The sequence below is a fragment of the Oncorhynchus mykiss genome, chromosome 18 (genome assembly GCF_013265735.2).
Source record: "Oncorhynchus mykiss isolate Arlee chromosome 18, USDA_OmykA_1.1, whole genome shotgun sequence".
NCBI lineage: Eukaryota > Metazoa > Chordata > Actinopteri > Salmoniformes > Salmonidae > Oncorhynchus > Oncorhynchus mykiss.
In genome coordinates this window covers 28,646,581-28,672,815 of record NC_048582.1, presented here as the reverse complement: position 1 = coordinate 28,672,815, position 26,235 = coordinate 28,646,581, and the positions used below count along the sequence as shown (strand labels likewise).

Below are 26,235 nucleotides of genomic sequence, written 5' to 3'. Positions count from 1 at the left end.
TTGATCATTTACTGATTTTAAATTATAACATATGACTTTACACTAGTCTCATTCACCTGTGCTCCACCCTGTTCCAGCGGCTGTAGGAAAAGACTACGTGGTGAGAAATTATTGAACAAATTTTTGATAAATCTTTAATACAGAGTAAACATTTTACAAAGAATACACTTACATCAACCCATCCATCCATAGCCTAAGAAACATACTCTCTATTAGGAAAAAATGCAGTAGCACGATAATACTTTAGGTTAAACAATACAAAAAAAACACTTTAAAAAAGAGCCTCTAGATATAATATGACAACTACATTTGATATGCACTGGGCATATTCAGGTGAGCAGGGGTCCATCTCAACGGTCACAATTCAATTAGTGTTTCCGAAGTTCAGAGCTATTGAGCCAACATATGCAGCATTTAACATGAAGGCAGTCTGCGAAAATAAGAACATCGCCTTTTAAATTGCAATCATAGCACTGAATCGATCCTACAGTGTCTCCTGCACTGTTCTGAAAACAATATAGTGGATGGCCAATATTCAAAATGGAGAGGAAGCAATCCATAAGATTTGTTTTTCGGGATGTCTCCTGGTCTGACAAACACTGCAAAAAACAATTTCTCCGTCTTAAAACAGACGGATTATGATGTGGATTATTTTTTTTAAATTACCTGTATTCTAATTAGCCCCTGTGTTAGTCTATGTAATTTTGGGCTCCAGAGTGGCGTGTCACTACAGGTTCGATTCCAGGCTGTGTCCCATAGGGTGGCGCACAATTGGCCCTGCGTCTTTAGGGTTTGGCCGGGTTAGACCATGTTCTTAACAGTCCCATAGCGAGGCGCCAATTGTGCGCCGCTCTATGGGGCTCCTAGTCATGGCCGGAGGTGATACAGCCTGGATTCGAACCAGGGACTGTAGTAACGTCTCTTGCAGTGCCTTGTGCCATTACGGAGCCCTAATGTGATTGCTCTCGTGTTCACATAAATGCTTAGCCAATAGCCATCAGAAAATATGTACAGTATATTACACTCAGATGCCATGTTCAAGTCTTTGGTATAAAATAAGATTTAGGTAGTTAATGTTTTGGCCAGTAGAGGGGGAAGTGAGCATGTGTGGAACACAATTCCACGGGTCTGCCACAGGAGGGCGATATAGTCTGTAGTTTAACAACTTGGCCACTAGAGGGGAGTACCATGTGACTAATATAATAGGCTTGCATTGAGGGCCCAGGTACAGCAAAACAGGAGGAATAAATGGCCTCTACGCAGAGTTGTCTGCCCCTCCTTGCTATCCATCCACAAGGGTGAGGAGAGCAGGGTTGGTCAGTTCCCCAAAAATGTATTATTCTTAGAGCTATTCATTTGGGTCGAATAAAACTACTCCAGTGTTGTCATGGTGCTAGTGTCTGTGTAGTGTCTTTTAGGGGGTTGTTGAGAGCCTCACAGCATGAAAGACTGGGTGTGTTTGAAGTCCGCAGGCTGAGAGAGAAAAAACCAGTAGCATATTTTCATTCGGTCAGAACTACTGCAGTTCAGCTCTTTCTCTCTTCATTATTAGTAACCATTGGGGGAATTTTACTTACTACTACTACTGCCAAGATAATTCTAATAGAAATTATCATATTGTCTTTTAATATGGTTAGAAAATGTTATGTGTAAGCGGTAATGCTCAAGTCAACATTTCCTGTGAATATAATACCATGAATACAACCAACAGAAAATCGGAGAAAAACTCACATCTTGGGGCGGTGGGCTGTAGTTGGCATTAGTCCTGGAAGACAGAGGCATTTATAAAGATACTAGATTGTTTGACAAAGTGGAGGGAGCGAGAGGGAGGGAGTTTACTAAATGTGATGCAACTGTGGTCTCAGAAAAAACATTGGCCTCGATCAAAGAACCTCTACATTTAAATCTATTACTCTGTGGGTCAGACTCTTGTCTTCTGTTCTATGGAGGTTCTGGCTGCTGATGTGGGCCACACCATGACACTGAGGGATCCAAAAGGACCTGGGGGGGGGGGGCAAAGTTGAGTGAGGGAGTGATGAGGTTCACACGCCATGCTCAGGGTTACTAACGGAGGGGGTAAGCTAATCACAATTCAGCCGGGAGGGGAGTTTATTAGCAGCCAGGGTTCACTTGAAAAAGATGTCAATCACAATGTGACTTCCCTAGATAAACAGTGATTAATTATTATTATTTATAATTAATACAAAATAATCATGATAGTATTCTTAGTCATCTAACTGGCCTAATCTAGAGTCAGTCAGTCAAAATATAAATAAAACATATATTTTTTCTAACTGGGTCATGGAACACCTGTTAGTGTCTCTCTCTGTGAGAAGAGACAGGCTTGCACCGCTGGGCTCAATCACACCTGTCACTCTACTGAACTTACTCAGCACTTTAAAACGTACACACCTCTATTAGTCAGTGGTAGTTACACAGCAATCTAGATGTATTCAGTGTCAGGGTGTCTACACTGTATTTTAATAATTGTTATTGGAATTAAGGAGACAAGCTCTTACCTTCCTTTGTGTCCTGGAGATGGACATAAATGAAGAGGAGAGTGGAGACAAAGTAATAGGAAGTGAGCAAAAAACTTTGTAAATTGTATTTACTAACTGACAGACAGACACATATTGTATGTACATGGACAGACAGAGAAAGGAACAGACAGACTCACTTCTGAAGTAGCCATTACGGTGTGCATAGTACCCTCCGAAGCCACAAATGGCGATGACCAGACAGATGACCACGACCGCAGCAACGACCCCTGCCATGTTTACATCCTCTGAAAGAGCGGAGAGTGAGAGAGTCATACTAGTTGATTTCAATACTAAGGACACCTCAAATAACATTTCTATAGAAGCAGATGATATGTAACCAACCCTCAAGCCAGTATCTGCGATCTGATTCATTTGTTTTGTTCCTTCTCTGGCTACAGAATCAATTGGAATAAGAGTGAATTAATGCCTGTTTGAGTGCAGGACCCTTCTTGGTTAAAACATCTCCCATTTGAGATTTCCTCTGAAAAATTCACCTACCCAGGGATTGAAATTACAAAACTGTACTCTTCCCGATTTAAAGCTAAAAACCCTGTCATGTTTTGGCTCGTTGACACATCCTTTTGGCTTGACGTGGAGCATGAGGATTGCTGCCCCTACTCCATTGGTGCAGTAATGATGTCCCTTATATGCCTTGGGAAATCACTTGATATACACAAACCCATTGCACATCTGTATTTGGAAACAGGTTAAGGTACACTTTCACCTCAGAACAATGTCATTCCTGCTCCCAATAGTGAGGAATCCTTCCTTTGGGAAAAGGGGAAAAGTTAGGATCCATGCCATAAGGGATCTGTACCTACTGGGGGCCTTTGCCTCCTTTGAACAACTGGTAAGAATACCTTTTTCAGATATTTGTGTAAAAGTGTTGCTTCTGTCCCTTTCCTCACCCTAACCTGGGCTCAAACCAGGGACCATCTGAACACATCGACAAGTCACTCTTGAAGCATCGTTACCAATCACTCCACAAAAGCCACGTCCCGGTTATCCTTCTGGGGGTTATTCAAGAGGTCTTTTTTGTTTTTGTTGTGAGGGTTTTTTCTTTCATGACTCTTTTTGTTGATTCCATTTGTTTTAATGTTTTCCTGGATGCAACAAAGAAGGTTAGAATACCAATTGTACAGTTGTATGCCTACACTTCACAATTTAATTGAATTTATTTTGTGTAACAGACATATACAACAAAATGTACAATGTGGACCCAGAGGATATCACTTGAAAGTATTAAAAAGTGGTCCTCGATGGTAAAAACAATAACACATTTAATGATTAAAAGGCAAGACAAAATGACAATACATTGATTTATATTGGCATCCTAAAAAGTGACACTATTCACTGCACTTTTCCCTTACCTTAAAAATCAACCATATTCATTTCACATTAAAACAATCTATTCATTGCACATCATACCTATCATTAAAATAAATACATCTGACCAGCAGTAGGGGGGGCGCAAGGGGCAGTGGACTGGTTTCTCTTACTTAGACAACCTTGTCCAAATAAACCTTTTCCTTATTTTTCAAGCTATTTCTACTTTTTCTTTGCTTGATCTCCAGATTCCATAGAAAAATGCCTGTATCGAAAAACATACTCCTCACAGTACTGTTTACTCTTGGGATTTTACAAGACATATAACACTAGCCCTGGTATTGTAACTGTGTTGGTTATAGACCATATAAATGTGGTTTCAAGCACGAGAGTCATGCTAGTTTGTGGAAAGACAAAACTACACTCATATGAACAACAATCATTCTTATAATTACACACGCACATGCACACCCACCTATCTTCATGTGTTTAGCCTCACACATCTTGGACTGCCCCACTTTGTTTGATGCCAGACAGCTGTACTGTCCCGTGTCGCCTCTCGCCACCGTCTTAAACTCCTGCCAGAGGAGAGGGAAAGAGACAGATGAAGAGCTCAGCAGAAATAAAAAGAGGAAGGAAGATGATGCACAGAACCTGTACAGTATTTTTGACAATTGGTCTAAAATGTACTAATGTGCTTCCAAACTAAGGGTCTATATGGGTTGATGTCTGACCAAAGGGAAGTGACCTATATCAGCATATTGATTGCAGCACTCGCGCTGGCAATAAACTGGATCACTGCTACTCTAACTTCCGCGATGCATACAAGGCCCTCCCCGGCCCTTCTTTCAGCAAATCTGACCACGACTCTATTTTGCTCCTCCCTTCCCATAGGCAGAAAATCAAACAGGATATACCCATGACAAGGACTATTCAACGCTGGTCTGACCAATCGGAATCCACGCTTCAAGATTGTTTTGAACATGCGGACTGGGACATGTTCCAATTAGCCTCAGAGAATAATATAAATGTCTATGCTGATTCGGTGAGTGAGTTTATAAGGTAGTGCATAGGAGATGGTGTACCCACTGTGACTATTAAAATCTACCCGAACCAGAACCCGTAGATGGCGGCATTCGGGCAAAACTGAAAGCACGAACCACCGCATTTAAACATGGAAAGGTGACTGGGAATATGGCCGAATACAAATAGTGTAGTTATTTCCTCCACAAGGCAATCAAACAAGAGAAATGTCAGTATAGAGACAAAGTGGAGTTCCAATTCAACAGCTCAGATACAAGACGTACATGGCAGGGTCTACAGACAATCACGGACTACAAAAAGAAAACCAGCCATGTCAAGGACACGGACGTCTTGCTTCCAGACAAACTAAACACCTTCTTTGCCCGCTTTGAGGACAATACAGTGCCAACGACACGGCCCGCTACCAAGGACTGTGGGCTCTTCTTCTCTGTGGCCAATGTGAGTAAGACATTTAAACGTGTTAAGCATCGCAAGGCTGCCGGCTCAGACGGTATCCCTAGCCGCGTCCACAGAGCATGCGCAGACCAGCTGGCTGGTGTGTTTACGGACATATTCAATTTCTCCCTATCCCAGTCTGCTGTCCCCACATGCTTCAAGATGTCCACCCTTGTTCCTGTGTCCCAAGAAGGCAAAGGTAACTGAACTAAATTACTATCACCCCGTAGCACTCACTTCTGATATCATGAAGTGCTATGAGAGACTAGTCAAGGATCATATCACCTATACATTACCTGTCACCCTTGACCCACTTCAATTTGCACACCGCCCCAATAGGTCCACAGACGATACAATCGCCATCACACTGCCCTATCCCATCTGGACAAGAGGAATACCTATGTAAGAATGCTGTTCATTGACTATAGCTCAGCATTCAACACCATAGTACCCTCCAAGCCCATCATTAAGCTTGAGGCCCTGGGTCTCAACCCCGCCCTGTGCAATTGGGTCCTGGACTTCCAGACGGGCCACCCCTAAGTGGTGAAGGTAGGAAACAACATCTCCACTTCGCTGATCCTCAACACTGGGGCCCCACAAGGGTGTGTGCTCAGCTCCCTCCTGTACTCCCTGTTCACCCATGACTGTGTGGCCATGCACACCTCCAACATCAAGTTTGCAGATGACACAACAGTAGTAGGCTTGATCACCAACAACAATGAGACAGCCTATAGGGAGGAGGTGAGGGCACTCGGAGTGTGGTGTCAGGAAAACAACCTCTCACTCAGCATGAACAAAACAAAGGAGATGATTGTGGACTTCAGGAAACAGCGGAGGGAGCACACCTCTATCCACATCGACGGGACAGCAGTGGAGAACGTGGAAAGCTCCTCAGCGTACACATCATGGACAAACTGAAATGGTCCACTTACACAGACAGTGTGGTGAAGAAGGCGCAACAGCGTCTCTTCAACCGCAGGAGGCTGAAGAAATTTGGCTTCTCACCTAAAACAGATGCAGAATTAAGAGCATCCTGTCGGGCTGTATCACCGCCTGGTATGGCAACTGCACCGCCCACAACCGCAGGGCTCTCCAGAGGGTGGTGCGGTCTGCACAACACATTATCCGGGGCAAACTACCCGCCCTCCACAACACCTACAGCATCCGATGTCGCAGGAAGGCCAAAAAAGATCATCAAGGACAACAACCACCCAAGCCACTGCCAGTTCACCCTGCATCTGAAACCAAAAAATAGCTTCTATCTCAATGCCATCAGACTGTTAAACAGTCATCACTAACACAGAGAGGCTGATGCCCACATACAGACGTGAAATCATTGGCACCTTTAATAAATTGATCACTAGTCACTTTAATAATGCCACTTCAATAATATTTACGTACATATCTTGCAATACTCATCCCATATGTTTATACTGTATTTTATACCATCTATTACATCTTACCTATGCCGCTCGGTCATTGCTCATCCATATATTTACAGTTGAAGTCGGAAGTTTACATACACCTTAGCCAAATACATTTAAACTTCCTGACATTTAATCCAAGTCAAAATTCTGTTAGGATCACCACTTTCTTGTGAGAATGTGAAATGTCAGAATAATAGTAGAGAAAATTATTAATTTCAGCTTTTATTTCTTATTTCGTTTCGGGTAGCCTTCCACAAGATTCCCACAATAAGTTGGGTGAATTTTGGCCCACTTCATCCTGACAAAGCTAGTGTAACTGAGTCATGTTTGTGGGCCTCCTTGCTCGCACACGCTTTTTGAGTTCTGCCCACAAATGTTCTATAGGATACCTTGACTTTGTTGTCCTTAAGCCATTTTGTCACAACTTTGAAAGTATGCTTGGGGTCATTGTCCATTTGGAGGACCCATTTGTGACCAAGCTTTAACTGATGTCTTGAGATGTTGCTTCAATATATCCACGTAATTTTCCTCCCTCGTGATGCCATCTATTTTGTGAAGTGCACCAGTCCCTCCTGCAGCAAAGCACCCCCACAACATGATGCTGCCACCCCTGTACTTCATGGTTGGGATGGTGTTCTTCGGCTTGCAAGCCTCCCCTTTTTCCTCCAAACATAACGATGGTCATTGTGGCCAAACAGTTCTATTTTTGTTTCATCAGACCAGAGGACATTTCTCCAAAAAGTACGATCTTTGTCCCCATGTGCAGCTGCAAACCGTAGTCTGGCTTTTTTTATGGCGGTTTTGGAGCAGTGGCTTCTTTCTTGCTGAGCGGCCTTTCAGTTTATGTCAATATAGGACTTGTTTTACTGTGTATATAGATACTTTTGTACCTGTTTCCTCCAACATCTTCACAAGGTCCTTTGCTGTTGATCTGGGATTGATTTTCACCTTTCACACATAAATACGTTTATCTCTAGGAGACATAACGGGTCTCCTTCCTGAGCGGTATGTAACGGCTGCGTGGTCCCATGGTGTTTATCCTTGTGGACTATTGTCTGTACAGATATACGTGGTACCTTCAGGCGTTTGGAAATTGCTCCCAAGGATGAACCAGACTTGTGAAGGTCTACAATTCTTTTTTCTGAGGTCTTGGCTGATTTCTTTAGATTTTCCGATGATGTCAAGCAAAGAGGCACTGAGTTTGAAGGTAGGCCTTGAAATACATCCACAGGTACACCTCCAATTGACTCAAATCATGTCAATTAGCCTATCAGAAGCTTCTAAACCATGACATCATTTTCTGGAATTTCCCAAGATGTTTAAAAGGCACAGTCAACTTAGTGTATGTAAACTTCTGACCCACTGGAATTATGATACAGTGAATTGTAAGTGAAATAATCTGTCTGTAAACAATTGTTGGAAAAATGACTTGTGTCATGCACAAAGTAGATGTCCTAACCAACTTGCCAAAACTATAGTTTGTTAACAAGAAATTGTGGAGTGGTTGAAAAACAAGTTTTAATGACTGCAACCTGTGTATGTAAACTTCCGACTTCAACTGTATATGTCAAAAAATCTTATTCCATCCCTTTACTTAGATTTGTGTGTATTAGGTAGTTGTTGTGGAATTGTTAGAATACTTGTTAGATATTGCTGCACTGTCGGAACTAGAAGCACAAGCATTTCGCTACACATCTGCTAACCATGTGTATGTGACCAATACAATTTGATTTGATTTGAGGTAGCCACTGTTGGTCTGAACTGTAGCCAAGGTTTCAGTGTCCTACTGAGGTTTATATTATCATATACTGTGCTAGCGGTTGGTTATACTTCCATGTATTGGAGTCTGTTTTGGAGGCATGCTACATCGGATACATAACTTGCAGTATACGGAACGTGAGGCGCTCCTATTAATCTCAATGAAACTTGGGCGTAAGTGGGTGAAGGGAAGTAGGTGAAGTTCTACGTTGGTTCTATTTTCAAGATTTTTTCCCGCAGCTCACAATAGGATATAGAAGCTTGCACGTTGCTCTCGTTGGCCAAAAGTTACACTTCCAGTATAGCAGGTAAAAAAACTACTATTTTCTTGACGCCCTAGTGTGGCTCCTCTGTAACACACAGTCAGTGGGTGTGTGGCTGGGCACTCGTTCTGTCAAATTCAAATTGCTTTACTGGCACATACAGTGCATTTGGAAAGAATTCAGACCCCTTGTCTTTTTCCACATTTTGTTACGTTACAGCCTTATTCTAAAATTGATTAAATTGTTTTTGTTTTTCATAAATCTACACACAACACCCCATAATGACAAATGTTTTGTTTGCAAAGTTATTAAAAAAAAAAAACGGAAATATCACATTTAAGGTATTCAGACCCTTTACTCAGTACTTTGTTGAAGCACCTTTGGCAGTGATTACAGCCTAGAGTCTTCTTGGGTATGACACTACACACTTGGCCCAGCTGTATTTGGGGAGTTTCTCCCATTCTTCTCTGCAGATCCTCTCAAGCTCTGTCAGGTTGATGATTGTGGATTACAGGAAAAGGAGGACTGAGCATGCCCCCATTGTCATCAATGGGGCTATAGTGGAGGAGGTTGAGAGCTTCAAGTTCCTTGGTGTCCACATCAACAAACTATCATGGTCCAAACACACCAAGACAGTCGTGAATTTGTATTTATTTTTTATTTAACCTTTATTTAACTAGGCAAGTCAGAGGGCACAATAAAGCCTATTCCCCCTCAGGACACTGAAAAGATTTGGCATGGGTCCTCAGATCCTGCACCATCGAGAGCATGGTTCCGTCACTGCCTGGTATGGCAACTGCTCGGCCTCCGACCACAAGGCACTACAGAGGGTAGTACATCACTGGGGCCAAGCTTCCTGCCATCCAGGACTTCTATACCAGGCGGTGTCAGAGGAAGGACCTAGAAATTGTCAAAGACTCTAGCCACCCTAGTCAGAGACTGTTCTCTCTGCTGCCGCATGGCAAGCGGTACCGGAGCGCCAGGTCTAGGTCCAAAAGGCTTCTTAACAGCTTCTACCCCCAAGCCATAAGACTCCTGAACAGCTAATCAAATCGCTACCCAGACTATTTGCATTGCCCCCCCCCCCCCCCCCCCCCCCCCATTGCCCCAGTCTGAGGTCCTGAGCACTCTGGAGCAGGTTTTCATCAAGGATCTCTCTGTACTTTGCTCTGTTCATATTTCTCTCAATCCTGACTAGTCTCCCAGTCCCTGCTGCTGAGAAAAATCCCCACAGCATGATGCTGCCACCCCATGCCTCACCGTAGCAATGGTGACAGGTTTCCTTGAGATGTGTTTCTTGGCATTCAGGCCAAAGAGTTCAATCTTGGTTTCATCAGACCAGAGAATCTTGTTTCTCATGGTCAGAGTCTTTAGGTGCCTTTTGGCAAACTCCAAGTGGGCTGTGGTGCCTTTTACTGAGGATTGTTTTCTGTCTGGCCACTCTACCATAAAGGCTTGATTGGTGGAGTACTGCAGAGATGATTGTCTTTCTGAAAAGTCCTCCCATCTCCACAGAGGAACTCTGGAGCTCTGTCAGAGTGACCATCGGGTTCTTGGTCACCTCCCTGACCAAGGCCCTTCTCCCCCGATTGCTCAGTTTGGCCAGGCGGCCAGCTTTAGGTGTGTGCCTGTCTAATAATTTCCAATCAATTGAATTTACCACATGTGGACTCCATTCAAGTTGTAGAAACATCTCAAGGATGATCAATGGAAACAGGATGCACCTGAGCTCAATTTCGAGTCTCATAGAAAAGGGTCTGAATACTTATATAAATAAGGTATTTCTGTTTTTTAATTTATAATACATTTGCAAACATTTCGGAACAACCTGTTTTCACTTTGTAATTATGGGATAATGTGTGTAGATTGATGAGGATTTTTTATTAATTTAATCCATTTTAGAATAAAGCTGTACCGTAACTAAATGTGGAAAAGGGAAGGGGTCTGAATTCTTTGAATGCACTGTACATTGAGTAAATCATGCCAAAGCATCAATGGTACAACTGTATATACACTACACTGTTCTTAAAAAGTATCTCACCAGTATGCCGGTGAATGGGTTGAGGTGGTAGGTGGCGTTGGCCATGCGGGAGGGGGTCAGCAGCTTGTCGTCTTTGTACCAGGAGTAGGTGGCTGGGGGGATGCTCTGCTGGTCCAAACAACGCAGCTGCACCATAGAGCCCGTCAGGGCCGAGCTGGGGATCTCACAGGATGGCGTGTGGGGGGGAACTGTGGGGAGGGTACAGCCACAATGTCAGCAGAGTTAAGGGGGTGCACAAACGGCATGTCTGAGACAACACACAGACACACTCAATCAGACAGACGGTATGGTACCCACCCAAGACTGTGAGGGTAATGTTAGTCTCCCCAAGGGTGATGGTGTCATGAGGGGCAGTGATCTCACAGCGGTATTCACCCGCGTCTTTCTGGGTCACCCTCTGTAGGGTCACCGTTGCCCCCTTGATCCTTGCACGCCCCGCAAAGGCTCCTGGCAGAGTGGAAACCGGTCAACACAGAGAAGGGGGGATGTGGAGATGTGGTTTCTTAAGGACAAATGTTCTACTTAAACTAACATCATCCATCTGGTAACTTCTGATACAAATTTCTTTGTAATGTTCATCACATCCTGCTTTACGTTGACAAAGCTCTTAAAATGAATTTCCCTTGTGAGGAAGTAAATGAAATCGGAGTCTGAAGATGGGCTCTGGACAGGGGTTAAAACAGACAGAAAGAGAACGATGGAAGAGAATGTGCCAGGACAGCCAATCACCTCTGAATTGTCCCTCATAGTAAACAAATGATACATCTGTTCCTTTCTTCTTCCACTCGATTCGAGGATTCGGTTCCTTCTCGGTCCGAAAACCACAGCTCAGAACCGCATCAGAGTTCTCACGGACCTCTACCTTGGGTGTGGTTGTTGACACGGTAACAGGGACAATGGGAAGGCCTGAGGGATAGAGAGAGAGAGAGGTGCCACATATGGGGTTGTGGGAAAAGGGTTGTAAGATGGAGGACAAGTTATGAACAAGTTAACGCAGTGATAACTGATTATAGTTGCTTTATAGCTGATTTATGAACAAGTTTATAATCTGTTATAAACCAGTTATATTCAGTTACGATGAACCAGTTGTAAATGTTGTATGAACCAATTATATCTGTTATGAACCAGTTTTTCCTCTGAACCAGATTGGTGGTGGAGCATGATGACTCATGGCTGATTGTTTGGTTGGCTGGCTGGCTGTGTCTGTTTGTGTGCATCTGTGCCTGTATGTGTGTGTCTCCAGTTGAACATGTGCATCTTGACAGGAACAGGAAATAGGAGCAGTCCTTCCTGTCGTTTGATTGCTGCAGGGGTCAAGATTATTGTTTTGTCATCCTGTTGCTGTCCACAGGTCGCCCGGGTAACGCCCATCCATTGAGGGAGGAGTATGTGTTGCATGTGCATATGTGTGTGTGTGTGTGTGTGTGTGTGTGGGGGGGGGGGGGGGGGTTTAACTGAACCACAGATTGGTACAATAATTTTATGTACCACACACACGCACACTGAATATTTGGGTTGTTCCATGAAAAGACTGCCTTTCGCGTCCCTTTTGACATTTTAAGTAGAAATTGTGCACCAACATTGCATAAAATCCTGTTATATTAAACAAAGAGCATTTTAATATATACTGTACCACATGGAGAAAAATCAGGTTTTTCAGTGGTGGAAAAAGTACCCAATTGTCATTCTTGAGTAAAAGTAAAGATACCTTAATAGAAAAAGAATCAAGTAAAAGTCCTACAGTAAAATACTATTTGAGTAAAAGTCTAAAAGTATTTGGTTTGAAATATACAGTTGAAGTCGGAAGTTTACATACACCTTAGCCAAATACATTTAAACACAGTTTTTCACAATTCCTGACATTTAATCCTAGTAAAGATTCCCTGTCTTAGGTCAGTTAGGATCACCACTTTATTTTAAGAATGTGAAATGTCAGAATAATAGTAGAGAGAATGATTAATTTCAGCTTTTATTTCTTTCATCACATTCCCAGTGGATCAGAAGTCTACATACACTCAATTAGTATTTGGTAGCATTGCCTTTAAATTGTTTAACTTGGGTCAAACATTTCAGGTAGCCTTTCACAAGCTACCCATAATAAATTGGGTACATTTTTGCCCATTCCTCCTGACAGAGCTGGTGTAACTGAATCAGGTTTGTAGGCCTCCTTGTAGCCTTTTTCAGTTCTGCCCACCAATGTTCTACATGGTTGAGGTCAGGGCTTTGTGATGGTCACTCCAATACCTTGACTTTGTTGTCCTTAGCAATTTTGTCACAACTTTGAAAGTATGCTTGGGGTCATTCTCAATTTGGTCTTCCACACTCCAATGACAATGTGACCAAGCTTTAACTGACCAAGCTTTAACTTCCTAACTGATGTCTTGAGATATTGCTTCAATATATCCACATAATTTTCCATCCTCATGATGCCATCTATTTTGTGCACCAGACCCTCCTGCAGCAAAGCACCCCACAACATGATGCTGCCACCCCCGTACTTCACGGTTGGGATGGTGTTCTTCGGCTCCACCTTTTCCCTCCAAACATAACGATGGTTATTATGGCCAAACAGTCCTCAGATCAGAGGACTTTTTGTCATGTATTGTCATGTTGTGTCTTGTTTCTGTCCTTTCCCTTCACCCTGTCTCCCTCTGCTGGTCGTTATTAGGTTACCTTTTCTCCCCCTCTTTCCCCCAGCTGTTCCTTGTCTCCTCCTAACTACCTCGTCACCCCTTTTCCCACCTGTTCCCTTTTTCCCTCTGATTAGTCCTCTATATCTCTCTCTGTTTTTGTTCCTGTCTTTGTCGGATTCTTGTTTGTGTTTTTCATGCCTGAACCAGACTATCGTCATGTTTGCTGCAACCTTGTCCTGTCCTGTCGGAATCTGCCGGTCCATCTGAGCCTACCTATGTTTTGTTATTAAAGAAGCTCTGTTTACGTTAATTCGCTTTTGGATCCTCATTCACGCACCGTAACAGAAGAATCCGACCAAGAATGGACCCAGCGACTTCGGATCCTCTCCACTCAGCCGTCGAGATCCAGGGAGCGATGCTAGGCAGACACGAGCAGGAATTGTCTGCTGCTCGACATGCCGTTGAGACCCTGGCCACCCAAGTCTCCAACCTCACAGAACAGGTTCACCATCTCCGCCTCGATCCACCGGCCACTTCCAGGGCTTTCGAATCTCCGGAGCCCAGAATCAATAACCCGCCGTGTTACTCTGGGGAGCCCACTGAATGCCGCTCGTTCCTCACCCAGTGTGATATTGTGTTTTCTCTCCAGCCCAACACTTACTCCAGGAGCACTGCTCGTGTCGCCTACGTCATATCTCTCCTTACTGGACGGGCTCGTGAGTGGGGCACGGCAATCTGGGAGGCAAGGGCTGAGTGTACTAACCAGTATCAGGACTTTAAGGAGGAGATGATACGGGTTTTTGATCGATCTGTTTTTGGGGAGGAGGCTTCCAGGGCCCTGTCTTCCCTATGTCAAGGTAATCGATCCATAACAGACTACTCTATTGAGTTTCGCACTCTTGCTGCCTCCAGTGGCTGGAACGAGCCGGCTTTGCTCGCTCGTTTTCTGGAGGGTCTCCGCGCAGAGGTAAAGGATGAGATTCTCTCCCGGGAGGTTCCTTCCAGCGTGGATTCCTTGATTGAACTCGCTATTCGCATTGAGCGACGGGTTGATCTTCGTCACCGAGCTCGTGGAAAGGAGCTCGCGTTCTCCGTTGCCCCCCTCTCCGCATCACTACCATCTTCCTCTGCCGGCTCGGGTGCTGAGCCTATGCAGCTGGGAGGTATCCGCATCTCGACTAAGGAGAGGGAACGGAGAATCACCAACCGCCTCTGTCTCTATTGCGGTTCTGCTGGTCATTTTGTCACTTCATGTCCAGTAAAAGCCAGAGCTCATCAGTAAGCGGAGGGCTACTGGTGAGCGCTACTACTCCTGTCTCTCCTTCAAGATCCTGCACTACCTTGTCGGTCCATCTACGCTGGACCGGTTCGTCAGCTTCCTGCAGTGCCTTAATAGACTCTGGGGCGGAGGGCTGTTTTATGGACGAGACCTGGGCTCGGGAACATGACATTCCTCTCAGACAGTTAAGGGAGTCCACGGCCTTGTTCGCCCTGGATGGTAGTCCTCTCCCCAGGATTCAGCGTGAGACGCTACCTTTAACCCTCACTGTTTCTGGTAATCATAGCGAAACCATTTCTTTTTTAATTTTTCGTTCACCTTTTACACCTGTTGTTTTGGGCCATCCCTGGCTAGTTTGTCATAATCCTTCCATTAATTGGTCTAGTAATTCTATCCTCTCCTGGAACGTCTCTTGTCATGTGAAATGTTTAATGTCTGCTATCCCTCCTGTTTCCTCTGTCTCTTCTTCACAGGAGGAGCCTGGTGATTTGACAGGGGTGCCGGAGGAATATCACGATCTGCGCACGGTGTTCAGTCGGTCCAGGGCCACCTCTCTTCCTCCACACCGGTCGTATGATTGTAGTATTGATCTCCTTCCGGGAACCACTCCCCCCCGGGGTAGACTATACTCTCTGTCGGCTCCCGAACGTAAGGCTCTCGAAGATTATTTGTCTGTAGCTCTTGCCGCCGGTACCATAGTCCCCTCCTCCTCTCCCGCCGGAGCGGGGGTTTTTTTTGTTAAGAAGAAGGACGGGTCCCTGCGCCCCTGCATAGATTATCGAGGGCTGAATGACATAACAGTGAAGAATCGTTATCCGCTTCCTCTTATGTCTTCAGCCTTCGAGATCCTGCACGGAGCCAGGTTTTTCACTAAGTTGGACCTTCGTAACGCTTACCATCTCGTGCGCATCAGGGAGGGGGACGAGTGGAAGACGGCGTTTAACACTCCGTTAGGGCACTTTGAATACCGGGTTCTTCCTTTCGGCCTCGCTAACGCTCCAGCTGTCTTTCAGGCATTAGTCAATGATGTCCTGAGAGACATGCTGAACATCTTTGTTTTCGTTTACCTTGACGATATCCTGATTTTTTCACCGTCACTCCAGATTCATGTTCAGCACGTTCGACGTGTCCTCCAGCGCCTTTTAGAGAATTTTCTTTTTGTGAAGGCTGAGAAGTGCTCTTTTCATGCCTCCTCCGTCACATTTCTCGGTTCTGTTATTTCCGCTGAAGGCATTAAGATGGATCCCGCTAAGGTCCAAGCTGTCATTGATTGGCCCGTCCCTAAGTCACGCGTCGAGCTGCAGCGCTTTCTCGGCTTCGTGAACTTCTATCGTCGTTTCATCCGTAATTTCGGTCAGGTGGCAGCTCCTCTCACAGCCCTTACTTCTGTCAAGACGTGCTTTAAGTGGTCCGTTTCCGCCCAGGGAGCTTTTGATCTCCTCAAGAATCGTTTTACATCCGCACCTATCCTTGTTACACCTGACGTCACTAGACAGTTCGTTGTCAAGGTTGACGCGTCAGAGGTGGGCGTGGGAGCCATTCTTTCTCAGCGCTCCCTCTCTGACGACAAGGTCCACCCTTGCGCGTATTTTTCTCATCGCCTGTCGCCGTCGGAACGTAACTATGATGTGGGAAACCGCGAACTGCTCGCCATCCGCTTAGCCCTAGGCGAATGGCGACAGTGGTTGGAGGGGGCGACCGTTCCTTTTGTCGTTTGGACTGACCATAGGAACCTTGAGTACATCCGTTCTGCCAAACGACTTAATGCGCGTCAGGCGCTGTTTTTCGCTCGTTTCGAGTTCGTGATTTCTTATCGTCCGGGCTCTAAGAACACCAAGCCTGATGCTTTATCTCGTCTCTTCAGTTCTTCAGTAGCCTCCATTGACCCCGAGGGGATTCTCCCTGAGGGGCGTGTTGTCGGGTTGACTGTCTGGGGAATTGAGAGGCAGGTAAAGCAAGCACTCACTCAAACTCCGTTGCCGCGCGCTTGTCCTAGGAACCTTCTTTTCGTTCCCGTTCCTACTCGTCTGGCCGTTCTTCAGTGGGCTCACTCTGCCAAGTTAGCCGGCCATCCTGGCGTTCGGGGTACGCTTGCTTCCATTCGCCAGCGTTTTTGGTGGCCCACCCGGGAGCATGACACGCGTCGCTTCGTGGCTGCTTGTTCGGTCTGCGCGCAGACTAAGTCCGGTAACTCCCCTCCTGCCGGCCGTCTCAGGCCGCTTCCCATTCCCTCTCGACCGTGGTCTCACATCGCCTTAGATTTTGTCACCAGACTGCCTTCGTCAGCGGGGAAGACTGTTATTCTTACGGTTGTCGACAGGTTCTCTAAGGCGGCTCATTTTATTCCCCTTGCTAAGCTTCCTTCTGCTAAAGAGACGGCACAAATCATCATCGAGAATGTTTTCAGAATTCATGGCCTTCCGTCAGACGTCGTTTCGGACAGAGGTCCGCAATTCACGTCTCAATTTTGGAGGGAGTTTTGCCGTTTGATTGGGGCTTCCGTCAGTCTCTCTTCCGGCTTTCACCCCCAGTCTAACGGTCAAGCAGAACGGGCCAATCAGACTATTGGTCGCATCTTACGGAGTCTTTCTTTTCGCAACCCTGCGTCTTGGTCAGAACAGCTCCCCTGGGCAGAATACGCCCACAACTCGCTTCCTTCGTCTGCGACCGGGCTATCTCCTTTTCAGAGTAGCCTCGGGTACCAACCTCCGCTGTTCTCATCTCAGTTCGCCGAGTCCAGCGTCCCCTCCGCTCAGGCTTTTATCCAACGTTGCGAGCGCACCTGGAAGAGGGTCAGGTCTGCACTTTGCCGTTATAGGGCGCAGACTGTGAGAGCTGCTAATAAGCGTAGAACTAAGAGTCCTAGATATTGTCGCGGTCAGAGAGTTTGGCTCTCCACTCAGAACCTTCCCCTTAAGACCGCTTCTCGCAAGTTGACCCCGCGGTTCATTGGTCCGTTCCGTATTTCTCGGATCATTAATCCTGTCGCAGTGCGACTTCTTCTTCCGCGATATCTTCGTCGCGTCCACCCGGTCTTCCATGTCTCCTGTGTCAAGCCCGTTCTTCGCGCCCCCGCTCGTCTCCCCCCCCCCCCCCCCCCCCCCCCCATTCTTGTCGAGGGCGCACCCATCTACAGGGTCCGTAGGATTTTGGACATGCGTCCTCGGGGCCGTGGTCATCAGTACCTCGTAGATTGGGAGGGGTACGGTCCTGAGGAGAGGAGTTGGGTTCCCTCTCGGGACGTGCTGGACCGTGCGCTGATCGATGATTTCCTCCGTTGCCGCCAGGTTTCCTCCTCGAGTGCGCCAGGAGGCGCTCGGTGAGTGGGGGGGTACTGTCATGTATTGTCATGTTGTGTCTTGTTTCTGTCCTTTCCCTTCACCCTGTCTCCCTCTGCTGGTCGTTATTAGGTTACCTTTTCTCCCCCTCTTTCCCCCAGCTGTTCCTTGTCTCCTCCTAACTACCTCGTCACCCCTTTTCCCACCTGTTCCCTTTTTCCCTCTGATTAGTCCTCTATATCTCTCTCTGTTTTTGTTCCTGTCTTTGTCGGATTTTTGTTTATGTTTTTCATGCCTGAACCAGACTATCGTCATGTTTGCTGCAACCTTGTCCTGTCCTGTCGGAATCTGCCGGTCCATCTGAGCCTACCTATGTTTTGTTATTAAAGAAGCTCTGTTTACGTTAATTCGCTTTTGGGTCCTCATTCACGCACCGTAACACTTTTCTCCAAAAACTACAACCTTTGTCCCCATGTGCAGTTGCCAACCGTAGTCTGGCTTTTTTATGGCGGTTTTGAAGCAGTGGCTTCTTCCTTGCTGAGCGACCTTTCAGGTTATGTCAATATAAGACTCGTTATACTGTGGATATAGATACTTTGGTACCTGTTTCCTCCAGCATCTTCACACGGTCCTTTGCTGTTGTTCTGGGATTGATTTTCACTTTTCGCACTAAAGTATGTTTATCTCTAGGAGACAGAACGTGTCTCTTTCCTGAGCGGTATGACGGTTGCATGGTCCAATGCGTACTATTGTTTTACAGATGGTGGTGCCTTCAAGCTTTTGGAAATTGCTCCCAAGGATGAACCAGACTTGTGGAGGTCTACAATTCTTTTTTCTGAGGTCTTGGCTGATTTCTTTTGATTTTCCCATGATGTCAAGCCAAGAGGCACTGAGTTTGAAGGTAGGCCTTGAAATACATCCACAGGTACACCTCCAATTGACTCAAATTATGTCAATTAGCCTATCAGAAGCTTCTAAAGCCATGACATCATTTTCTGGAATTTTCCAAACTGTTTAAAGGCACAATCAACTTAGTGTATGTAAACTTCTGACCCACTGGAATTGTGATACAGTGAATTATAAGTGAAATAATCTGTCTGTAAACAATTGTTGGAAAAATGACTTGTGTCATGCACACAGTATATGTCCTAACCGACTTGTCAAAACTATAGTTTGTCAACAAGAAATGTGTGGAGTGGTTGAAAAACGAGTTTTAATGACTCCAACATAAGTGTATGTAAACTTCCAACTTCAAATGTACATAAGTATCAATGTAAAAGTATAAATCATTTAAAATTCCTTATATGAAGCAAAACAGAGAGCACCAATTTATTGTTTTTTAAATGTATTTATGGATAGACAGGGGCTTACCCCGAACATAATTTACAAACAAAGCATTTATATTTAGTGATTCCATCAGATCAGAGGCAGTGAAGATGGCCAATGATGTTCTCTTGATAGGTGTGTGAATTGGACCATTTTCCTGTCCTGCTAAGCATTCAAAATGTAACTAGTACTTTTGGATGTCGGGGAAAATGTATGGAGTAAAAAGTACATTATTTTCTTTAGGAATGTAGTGAAGTAAAATTTGTCAAAAATATAAATTAGTAAAAAGTACTACTTAAGTAGTTTAGGGGGGTAGCTGTACTTTACTAAGTACTTTACACCACTGTTTTTTATATGAATAAAGCCTTGCTAAAGTGCCAAAATTCAGCATTTTGACATGTCCCTCTACATGTCCCTCTCTATGATTCTAGAAAGTGTTTAACCCACGTAACCCCAACATTTCACCATCATTGTAAATCCCTAGTTATTTTGTTGCTTTGACAAAGTCATTTCTGAAGATTATTTCTTTCATTATTGATTCATTTATGTCTGTCCCTCATTTTAAGGTCAACCGTGTTACGTGAACTAAACTTTTTTTCAAAATAAACATTGAACATTAGTGTAAAAGCAGGTGAGCTGGTTTTACTCTTTTTGGTCATTTTCTGGTGTTTTGTGGTGGAAAACTGAGCGGGTCAAGCATAACATGTCAACTGTTACCCATAGATAGACCGGCTAGAAATGTTTTAACAATAAAACAAAAAACGTGTGAAGCTTGCATTCAATTGCCACTCCATGTTGCACACATGAGACAATGTCCTGTGTAACGGCGTGCTATCCTTTGGGTACTGATAAAAACTTCATTTTATGTGACGTCAGAGCTCCAGACCGTCCACACTAGTCGCTGCTCAATTCCATCATAAATCGTTAAGTTCAAATCGGCTAGCTTTACACAGATACATATTTAACACACCCAGACAAACACATTTATTTTGTGTTGTGTTTGTATAGGCCAACATACATTTTTCCTTCCATTGTTTCAGTAAATACTGAGATGTAATTCAGATAACACACTTATTCACACACATGCTCAACTAGATAACTGTAATGACACCTGTAACACTGCATAACCTACTAATACTATATTCCGCACAATTAATTAAATACTGACAATTTCTGTCCCGCAAAGCACAAGGCTATTTGTCATGGCCCAATGCTGGTAAACGTCACACCGAAAGACCTAAAGCACCCAGTCTACACCAGTGGTTCCCAATCTTTTTCGGTCACTGTACCACTAACTGAATTTTGCTCTGCCTGGAGTACCCCTGAAGTACCCCCTCGTGTGCATTTTACCAGTAAGCCTATACTCATGAGTCTTATCAAGGCCAAGTACCCCTGGTCGGGAACCCACTGGTCTACCCTGTACTTAACTGAGGTCAACAACCAAATGAGCCATTCACTGCTAGCTTCCTGTTTAGTTAGCCTCTGTTTGTTGCACTACTTCCTTTGGTTCTATTAGTGGACCAGAGGGTGGGGGTGGGGTGGGGGGGGGGGGGTCCTAACCAATTATCCTGGTCTCCTGCTTTCCCCACTGAAGAGCATCCCATTCCCCCACTGTCTACATCCCAAATGGCATCCCATTCCCTACATAGTGGTCAAATAATGGATTTACAGGTCCTCTTAGGGTGAACGGCTATGAAAGAAGAGCAAATTTTGGGAAACAAAACGGAAACAATTTCCTCGCTGAAAAACAATGAACAATGAAGCATACTCAATTTAATTTCAATCTAGTCGATTCACAGGAAATAAACAGAAAAACGGAATGTGTCCCCCCCATTGATTTTGAATTCTCGTTCTGAATCTTAGTTATGAGTATTTAGGCAATTAGGTCTACATAGGCCTACACATTATCAGTGGCAGAGTGCTTGCTCTATTACGTTTGATGTGCATTGTATGAATTCAAACTGCAGGCTCATGTTGCCTATTCACATTGTCCTTCAGGATGTTTGAGTACAGTAGACAGTAAAAGTGCAGCCTTGTGCATTTTGTCCCTCCCTGCTTGCTGTCTGTGTTACATGTGAGTATGTGTAACATTGTTATCACTGCAGCTGTGTGCCTCTCATCCCTCCCTCTGTCTCTCTGAGGAGGAACATTGTCTCTCCCTGGCTGGATGGACAAAGAGAGAAAGGGAGAGAGAGACAGAGGATAAGGGAGAAAGACAGACAGAGAGGATGAGATGTGGAGGGAGATAGGAAGAAACAGATTGAGAGAGATAGCAAGCGTTTTATTCTATATTATCAGGATCCATCATTAGCATCCCTGGGTTAAAGAAACTGTTGTCATAGTGTCGGCTGTGGCGAACACCAGCCACCTTGAGGGGGGGTCTCCTTGAGATAACACAGACGTGATAACAACCCTGACATAATGAGACCCCAAACCGGGGACACACAAGCACAACTGGGTTCGAACACGGTTCTCCTGCAAGCATTTCATGGTGGGAGTGTGCGTGTGTGTTTTCCTAGGAGAACAAAGCCCCTCTGTATCTTTGTAACCCTGCACTGCTCTGACAGGAACAGCTGTGCCAGCTGTGCCAGTCAGGGTTGGTGGTGGCGGTGCTTGCAAAATGTCTGCATCCGAAATGGCACCACAATGTTCAAGACTTAAAACAAGCCTTACCTGATCTACAGGACAGAACACAGCCCAATCAAGTCTGAAGCAAACTATTCCAAACAGTTCCACAGTTGCTTTTGATACCATCGATCACCACATTCTTTTGGAGAGATTGGAAACCCAAATTGGTCTACACGGACAAGTTCTGGCCTGGTTTAGATCTTATCTGTCGGAAAGATATCAGTTTGTCTCTGTGAATGGTCTGTCCTCTGACAAATCAACTGTAAATTTCGGTGTTCCGTTTTAGGACCACTATTGTTTTCACTATATACTATATATTTTACATCATACTATATATTTTACCTCTTGGGGATGTTATTCGAAAACATTATGTTAACTTTCACTGCTATGCAGATGACACACAGCTGTACATTTCAATTAAACATGGTGAAGCCCCAAAATTGCCCTTGCTAGAAGAATGTGTTTCAGACATAAGGAAGTGGATGGCTGCAAACTTTCTACTTTTAAACTCGGACAAAACAGAGATGCTTGTTCTAGGTCCCAAGAAACAAAGAGATCTTCTGTTGAATCTGACAATTAATCTTAATGGTTGTACAGTCGTCTCAAATAAAACTGTGAAGGACCTCGGCGTTACTCTGGACCCTGATCTCTCTTTTGAAGAACATATCAAGACCATTTCAAGGACAGCTTTTTTCCATCTACGTAACATTGCAAAAATCAGGAACTTTCTGTCCAAAAATGATGCAGAAAAATTAATCCATGCTTTTGTCACTTCCAGGTTAGACTACTGCAATGCTCTACTTTCCGGCTACCCGGATAAAGCACTAAATAAACTTCAGTTAGTGCTAAATACGGCTGCTAGAATCCTGACTAGAACCAAAAAATTTGATCATATTGATCATATTACTCCAGTGCTAGCCTCTCTACACTGGCTTCCTGTCAAAGCAAGGGCTGATTTCAAGGTTTTACTGCTAACCTACAAAGCATTACATGGGCTTGCTCCTATCTATCTCTCTGATTTGGTCCTGCCGTACATACCTACACGTACGCTACGGTCACAAGACGCAGGCCTCCTAATTGTCCCTAGAATTTTTAAGCAAACAGCTGGAGGCAGGGCCTTCTCCTATAGAGCTCCATTTTTATGGAACGGTCTGCCTACCCATGTCAGAGACGCAAACTCGGTCTCAACCTTTAAGTCTCTACTGAAGACTCATCTCTTCAGTGGGTCATATGATTGAGTGTAGTCTGGCCCAGGAGTGGGAGGGTGAACGGAAAGGCTCTGGAGCAACGAACCACCCTTGCTGTCTCTGCCTGGCCGGTTCCCCTCTTTCCACTGGGATTCTCTGCCTCTAACCCTATTACAGGGGCTGAGTCACTGGCTTTACTGGGGCTCTCTCATGCCGTCCCTGGAGGAGGTGCGTCACCTGAGTGGGTTGAGTCACTGATGTGGTCATCCTGTCTGGGTTGGCGCCCCCCCCCCCCTTAAGTTGTGCCGTGGCGGAGGTCTTTGTGGGCTATACTCAGCCTTGTCTCAGGATGGTAAGTTGGTGGTTGAAGATATCCCTCTAGTGGTGTGGGGGCTGTGCTTTGGCAAAGTGGGTGGGGTTATATCCTTCCTGTTTGGCCCTGTCCGGGGGTGTCCTCGGAGTGGGCCACAGTGTCTCCTGACCCCTCCTGTCTCAGCCTCCAGTATTTATGCTGCAGTAGTTTATGTGTCGGGGGGCTAGGGTCAGTTTGTTATATCTGGAGTACTTCTCCTGTCCTATTCGGTGTCCTGTGTGAATCTAAGTGTGCGTTCTCTAATTCTCTCCTTCTCTCTTTCTCTCTCTCGGAGGACCTGAGCCCTAGGACCATGCCCCAGGACTACCTGACATGATGACTCCTTGCTGTCCCCAGTCCACCTGGCTGTGCTGCTGCTCCAGTTTCAACTGTTCTGCCTTATTATTATTCGACCATGCTGATCATTTATGAACATTTGAACATCTTGGCCATGTTCTGTTATAATCTCCACCCGGCACAGCCAGAAGAGGACTGGCCATCCCACATATGCTCTCTCTAATTCTCTCTTTCTTTCTCTCTCTCGGAGGACCTGAGCCCTAGGACCATGCCCCAGGAATACCTGACATGATGACTCCTTGCTGTCCCCAGTCCACCTGACTGTGCTGCTGCTCCAGTTTCAACTATTCTGCCTTATTATTATTCGACCATGCTGGTCATTTATGAACATTTGAACATCTTGACCATGTTTTGTTATAATCTCCACCCGGCACAGCCAGAAGAGGACTGGCCACCCCACATAGCCTGGTTCCTCTCTAGGTTTCTTCCTAGGTTTTGGCCTTTCTAGGGAGTTTTTCCTAGCCACCGTGCTTCTTCACCTGCATTGCTTGCTGTTTGGGGTTTTAGGCTGGGTTTCTGTACAGCACTTTGAGATATCAGCTGATGTACGAAGGGCTATATAAAATAAATTTGATTTGATTTTGATTTGAGTTCCAAACAATAAATCAGCAGTCATCAACAGTTGGGCAGACCTGAATGCAGCCCCTCCCCTGGCATCTCACTGACATCATGGAATCGTCCCAAATGGCACCCTTTGTAGTGCACTACTTTTGACCCGAGCACTATGTGCCCTGATAAAAAGTAGTGCACTATAAAAGGAATAGGGTGCTATTTGGGATGGAACCACATGATGACCTGCTGTTATCAAAGTTGGTGGTACCCACCCTTGGGTTGCCCACATCCCAATTAGACTGGCCTGTTTCCAACAATAACTTAAGGCCACATTAGTGGTCCATATCTGTTTTCTGTAGTTACATGTAGTCCAATATCATCGCAATAACACGCACGCACGCACAAGGAGGAAGGCGTATGGAGTGTGCTCTTGGTCTAGGACATGATGCATTTACTGTATACGAAAGACCGGCAACGTTGGAAAACTTTAGTACAGGTCATATGTTTCTCCAGAAACGAAGATGATTAAGCAATAAATTAAGTCAATTGCAACCGAATCATGTGCTGGCCCCTTTGTTGTGTGTGTGTGACCAGAAGCATCAACATGATATAATGATCTTGCAGTTCATAGTAAAATAACAATAATCATGTTTTTTTTTATTAGGTGCTTTATCAATATTTTATATCTAAAATGACTTATATATATCTATAATGGCTTATTTTTCTAAACATAAACAGCGGACATGGCATTACACATACAAAAGCGATAGGGATGATGGTAATTTAATTATCAAGAATACCAATACAGCTCAACTCTACATGTAATATGCATTACACGGGCGCGCAAGCACGCAAACAAACACACACGAATTACTCGTTATCATTCGGAGGAGTAGTCTAAATGCAAGTTTACTTACATTGCATCAGTAGAATGACAAGGGGCAAAAACAGTGGCGCTTTCTCCATCCTGAACTCCTGCTGTTCAAAAGTCTGTCCTTTCTCGAAAGATGAGCTGCTCTTGAGCGTCAACCTGTTCCCGCACTTGTCCACAACTCCAAAATCTCGTCACTCCTTTGGGGAAATTATGTTCCAAAACTCCGTAGTATTTCCTGAGCAGTTAGGCAGCGCGCGGGCGGTTCGGAAGTCACAATTTCGGACTTTCTGTAAACTATTACACTAGCTGCAGGGCATACTGCTGCCCTCTGTCACTGTAGACGGGCTCTCTGCTATCTTACTGTTGTGGTAGGGAGGGAGGTTTGGTGGTGGTGCGAGGAAGCGAGTTGGTGGGGAGCTCCTTGAGAAGGAATGCAGAGAGCGAAACGCTGTGTCCAAGACGCGCACTACACGCAACGCGCCACCAATGGCCAACTGCACTGATGACAGTTTTTTTCTGTGAGTATGTGTCATAGTCTGAGCACTTAAATCCTATCTACCCAGTGCCCACAGGCATAACGCCATGCTATTTACTTTGATACATTTTGATGAATTACTATAAAAGAGGACCACCACGAAGGGTATAGGAAGCGACACCTGTTGCCAGGTGTGATTGTCGGACAATTGTCGAACTCGGACAATGCTTTCAGATAGAGGGAAGAAACGGCGCACAATGGTACCCTTTGGCGTGTATTCATGGATGCCAAGGGAATCCAGGATGCCCATTTTTTTAACGAATAAAATGCATACAATTAGTTTGTATCTATCGTCTCTCTGTGATTCATAATTGTCCTTCAATTCGCAAGAGGCTGAATGTCTAACAGGAGAAAACTTCCGAACGAGCGAAACAGCGTCCCTCTGTTTCTCTATGTGTAG

At 45.0% G+C, this 26,235-nt stretch overlaps 1 protein-coding gene across 2 annotated transcripts; it reads right to left on the bottom strand.

Annotated features, from left to right (window-relative positions):
* Positions 1-122: 122 nt before the first annotated feature.
* On the bottom strand, positions 123-26,235 carry LOC110495968 (junctional adhesion molecule B). Of its 2 annotated transcripts, XM_021571536.2 has the most exons (10): positions 25,344-26,234; positions 11,564-11,740; positions 11,132-11,281; positions 10,835-11,022; positions 4,342-4,444; positions 2,678-2,785; positions 2,520-2,532; positions 1,930-2,001; positions 1,732-1,765; positions 123-1,473 (listed from the first exon to the last, which is right to left on the bottom strand). In XM_021571536.2, the coding sequence occupies exons 1-10, from the start codon at positions 25,390-25,392 to the stop codon at positions 1,435-1,437; spliced, it is 933 nt and encodes a 310-aa protein (XP_021427211.2). In that variant the 5' UTR covers positions 25,393-26,234; the 3' UTR covers positions 123-1,434. The 2 variants fall into 2 exon arrangements, with proteins under 2 accessions (XP_021427211.2, XP_021427213.2); XM_021571538.2 differs by lacking the exon at positions 1,930-2,001 and having other exon boundaries at positions 25,344-26,235.